General features: G+C 34.1%; 1 protein-coding gene across 2 annotated transcripts; it reads right to left on the bottom strand.

The window, feature by feature from the left end:
• Positions 1–263: 263 nt before the first annotated feature.
• On the bottom strand, positions 264–2,433 carry LOC121268595 (short-chain dehydrogenase reductase 2a). Of its 2 annotated transcripts, XM_041172919.1 has the most exons (3): positions 2,410–2,433; positions 1,328–1,461; positions 264–1,202 (listed from the first exon to the last, which is right to left on the bottom strand). In XM_041172919.1, exons 2-3 carry the CDS (start codon positions 1,414–1,416, stop codon positions 371–373), a joined length of 921 nt encoding a protein of 306 aa, XP_041028853.1. In that variant the 5' UTR covers positions 1,417–1,461; positions 2,410–2,433; the 3' UTR covers positions 264–370. The 2 variants fall into 2 exon arrangements, with proteins under 2 accessions (XP_041028853.1, XP_041028852.1); XM_041172918.1 differs by lacking the exon at positions 2,410–2,433 and having other exon boundaries at positions 1,328–1,496.
• Positions 2,434–5,002: the final 2,569 nt, after the last annotated feature.

Here is a 5,002-nt window from a genome sequence, read left to right as displayed (position 1 = left end):
CACGGATTTAATTTCAACCGTACAAAATAGATAAGCAGCCTTTTTGTCCTTAAGCTGACAATAAAATATCTTTATGAATAGTATGAACAGTACTGATTGCTAATTAAAAGGTTTTAAACTCGTAGAACTTCCACCTATACGTACGCGGCAGATATATAACACAAGAATATTTCGTATGTAATGAAGATTTTTTACACTAGAAATTAAAGCAAGAAAGAAAGAGATCAACTTAATTATAACATTAATCTAGAAACAGTACGCCATTTTGGTGTCTTGATTCTCAATATAAAGCTGGTAGAAATTAATTTACATCCGGCCTCCTAGAAAAATGGATCCAACTTCTGCTTTTTCTTGACAAAATTAAGATTGGTTACAGGTTCACACAATTTCTGGAGGTGGTAATGCCACCATCTACAACAAGGTTATGGCCACTAACATATTTGGATTCATCGCTAGCAAGGTAAAGAGCAGCCTCAGCTATGTCTTTAGCCCTTAGGGTTGGACCTTTCAAGTTGGCAAGTCCTCTTACAAAATCCTCCATTTTTTCAACTTCTTCCTCGCGAGGCTTCCCAAAATCCATAAAATCCTCTTCCTCATCACTACTAGTACTTTTCCATGCATTGATTAGCATGGGTGTGGCCACCCCAAATGGAGAGATACAGTTAATCCTAATCCCGTAGCGCCCCATTTCACACGCTGTGTTCTTCGTAAGCCCAACAATGGCGTGCTTTGAAGCCGTGTAAGCATGCGGTCCCAGCCCTCCCATAACTCCGGCGACACTGGCCGTCGAAATGATGCACCCAACTCGTCTGGGAATCATCACGCGAGCCGCATGCTTGATTCCTAGCGCTACCCCTCTCACATTGACACGCATGACACGATCAAATTCATCGATGTCAAAGTCTACGATGCTCTTATGGGCCTTGGATTGGTTTCCAAGAACGCCGGCATTGTTGAAAAGGATGTCAAGCTGTCCGCAGCGGGAAATGGTCGACTCAATCAAGTTCTGAATGTCTTCTTCCAAGCTAACATCACAGTGAAAATAGGTTACTGAAGGAGCTAAGGAATCGGCGAGCGCATTTCCAAGGGTATCCTCGACGTCGGCGACGACCACCTTGGCACCATGTCTGGCAAAAAGCCTCACCGTTGCTTCCCCAATGCCTCTAGCACCACCAGTGACAATGGCAATCTTTCCCTCCAACCTATACCAACATAACAAAAGAAATACTTTATTAGTTGGTTTCGTATTCGTTGTTTTCACCAACAATTCAGCTTTGTGAGATATATATCACGTATATATAGAATCGAGTTGTGAGAGAGGAAGTACCTTTTATGAGAGAGAGGAGGAGGAGTGTTTTCCCTTCCTAAAGCATGAATCCCCTGAAGGGGTTTGTCAGGCATCACTTGGGCAGTCATACTCAATCACAATAAGAAATTTGAGAGAGAGAGAGAGAGAGAGAGGGTAACGAAGAGTGTGGCTGGTGTGGCGTTGAATGAGATTGGAAGGGCTTTTATAGGCAGTAGTTGGTTTGCTAGTAGCCTGATAAACGAATTAGGTGAGTGGGGTTCCTCGAGTTGACTGTGTTTCGAGGTACCTTCCTCGAAGAGTCCCTCAGTCCTAGCTATTCATGCCTTGTCAGCTTGTATTTGTATAAGTTCACCATTCAGCGGAAATGAAATCTTTTATAAAACTTTTTTGTTTGTATCGTGAAGAAAATTCAAAACCCAGTTAATTCCTACCAATCCCGTATTTCTTATAATTTCATATATATTGCTTAAGATTCCGTCCACAAAATGTTAAGTGAATCTGGATTTCTCCTTAGGACATACTTTTTTATGGAATTCTCTGGTTTGGAGATAATTATATCAAATCAAGAATTTAATTTAATATTATCTTAATTTAATTTTCATAATCATGATTAAGATATTTATTTAATCTTATCTCAATGTAATTTTCTTATAAATAGAATATTATATACCTTTTATTCAATAACAATCGAGAATAAAACAAATATAAATGTCTTTTCTCTCTCTTTCCCTCTTCTATATCTCAATTTTTATTATATTTTTTATTTTCTATCCTCTACATATATAGACATGATTACATAAACAAACGAGTTTTTTTCTGTATAATTGTGGGATTAATAATTCAGTACACAAATTGAGCCGAAAGGAGAGATAAAAAATGGGTGGCTTAATCGCATATCGGGGTTGTATGTATGTGTTTCTATATATATATATATATATATATATATATATATATATATATATAATTGCCATCATCTTGCCTTAGAGTAAACATTCAATGTGACATGCATTAATTCAAGCTAGGCTGCATTCCACCATAGATTATAAAACAAAACGACACCTTCATTATTTCGAGCAATGATTCTTCAGTGCTGCCATCGTAGAGAGCGAGAGAGAGAGAGACAGTTATTATATAAGATTATTTTCGATTTTAATTAAAATAAAATTAACTGTATGGCGTGAAGCACGTGACGAGCTTATTCAGAGAGCCGTTTTAAGTTTTTAACGCATTTCATCTCGTATATATCATTTAGACTGAGTTTAGATGTTGAAATTGAGTTAAGTTGAAAGATAAAAATTGAATAAAATATTATTAAAATATTATTTTTTAATATTATTATTATTTTAAAATTTGAAAAAGTTAAATTATTTATTATATTTTATGTATGAATTTGAAAAAATTGTAATGATGAGATAAAATGAGTTGAGATAAATTTAAAATCCAAACTCACTTTTATCATTATAATTTTTTCAAACTCTTACATAAAATACAATAAACAATTTAATTTTTTCAAATCTTAAAATAAAAATAATTTTTTAATAATTTTTTATTTTCATCTCAACTCCTTATCCCCACCTCCACTTAAATATTCTAATAATCAGGGCTGTAGGTATATATCTGAAATATCTTTGGCCCCAAAATAAAAAATAAAAAAATAAAAAAAACGCCGTACTTAGCTAGCTAGCTACTAGTTTGACTTGATCCTTAGGCATTTGAATTGAATATACGGCTGTCGAGGTGTTCAAATGAAGAAAAGGCATCCGGTTTATGACCAAATCTGTCAGCTTGTTTCTAGGCTGAAGATCCAAATCTTTTACCTTAATTATTATATATATATAATGAACTCAATTCAAAATTGTTAACTCGATCCATTTTGATACTTCATCATCATATATTAATGTTTAATATCGTCAAGTAGTACGTACGTACATTAATGCTCTTCCGTTTTATTTGTGTCCAGCATGTATATAATATAAATTACAAATTTATAAGTCATCATTGTTAATTATTAGGGTGATCATAAGTAACTTGGTTTGTATGATTGGATTCGTTTGATTATACAGATGAGATGAAAATTAAATAAAATATTATTAAAATATAATTTTTTAATTAAATTGAATTATATTTTATATTTTATTTAAGAGTTTGAAAAGGTTGTAAATGTCAATATATAGTTTGAGTTTAGCTTAATTAATTTGTTGATCTTCTCAAAAATACCGTAGATTTATCTTTGACGAGTACTTTAATTTTGGGCCAGAACTTAAGAAAGTTGTTTTGGCTGAAAACTTGACTATATATTTGCAATATATCACGTAATGTTTGGCACAAATAATACTTTCTTTGCGACCTTGAACTTCACAATTAATTAATTACTTGTGATGCAATAACTTTTACCTTTGTGCAACAAGAGATGATCTAAAATAGTAGCAAAACTTTTTTAGTAACCAAAAACTAGACTACTTGCAGTAGCTAACTCGTCGCAAATACTTCAAATGGGTTGTATTGACTTGATTTGTGCTGTCATCTAATTAAGATTAACCAAAAAATACACTATTTACAACGTTGCTTAAAATGATAAAGTTCTTGCAACTAATTATATTGATATGAATTTTGCTACGTACAACCGGCGTGTGCAACCTTTATGTAACCGGCTAATACAGTTGAGTTTCACTTTCTCCCTTTCTTCCTCCCTCTTTCTCTCCCCTTTCATTTTTCTGTTTGTCGATGAAAAACTTAGGAACTTGATTTAGTGCTTCTCTCTTACAAGATGGACTCCAAGTCTTTGCGCTTCATCAACCACCAGTCGTTCTTCTCTACGGAGTGTTCTAGTGACCTCAACTCTCTCAAACAGTTCTTTCAAACAACTCTTTGACCTCGACCTCAGACAAAACCCATTTTGGAAAGAAGACCATCTGAGAAAGAAAACGTTCAAGCCCATTTGCACTGCAGAGTGTCCAATACAATTATATGCAGAAAATTATTTTCTCCTCTACACTTCTGGCTGTTAAGAAAATTTGAGTATCTCAGAAACTAAAACAGGCACCACCAACGCTATCTTCCCAACATCCTCATCAGCTTGCATTATCTATTTTATCCGAGTGGCAAGAAATCGAGTATTGAGCTTCTTCCTCATGTTGTTAGATCTTAGACATAACGCAAAAACTTTCAAACAAGAATCGAGATTTTTAACACAAAATCGTTGCTACTATCATCAGGATCATCATGATGACAGATAAGATCCACGAAAACACATCTCAAATCTGAAAGTTTGTAGATTTTACCCCAAAAATAGAGTTTTTGTTTCAACGGCATCACTTCATACGAGCTCAAATTTGAGCAAACAACACTTAATTAAATGATGGATTGTGAAGTGGCATTCATGGGAATGGGAATAGAGTTTTTTTTTTTTTTTTAAAAGGAAAAGAAGGAAGAGGTGGAGAGGGTATAATCAAATGAAACGGTGAGTTTCTTATCCACATTGGCGTCAATTCCCAAAGGTTCCCCAAGGCAGTTACACATATCATTTTTCTATTGATCATATTCATTAGAAATTTCAATTATAATTTTCACTAATATATCAGCTTTTTCATCGTTACATGTGTACATCTCTCTCCTCTTTCTGAATTACAATTAATATTGCAATCGAACGATCGTATATAGTTTACTCATGAGTCATGGCTAAGTACTCGATGC

Source organism: Juglans microcarpa x Juglans regia, chromosome 5S, assembly GCF_004785595.1.
Source record: "Juglans microcarpa x Juglans regia isolate MS1-56 chromosome 5S, Jm3101_v1.0, whole genome shotgun sequence".
In the NCBI taxonomy this organism is placed as follows: domain Eukaryota; kingdom Viridiplantae; phylum Streptophyta; class Magnoliopsida; order Fagales; family Juglandaceae; genus Juglans; species Juglans microcarpa x Juglans regia.
Note: the sequence above shows the minus strand (reverse complement) of the source record. Positions and strands in the feature narration are given on the sequence as shown.

Excerpts from the sequence above, each read along its gene's own strand:
- LOC121268595 (XM_041172919.1), bottom strand. The coding sequence starts at position 1,416 with ATGACTGCCCAAGTGATGCCTGACAAACCCCTTCAGGGGATTCATGCT. Across the intron at positions 1,203-1,327 it reads CCTCCTCTCTCTCATAAAAG|GTTGGAGGGAAAGATTGCCA; the intron begins GTACTTCCTCTC and ends ATGTTGGTATAG.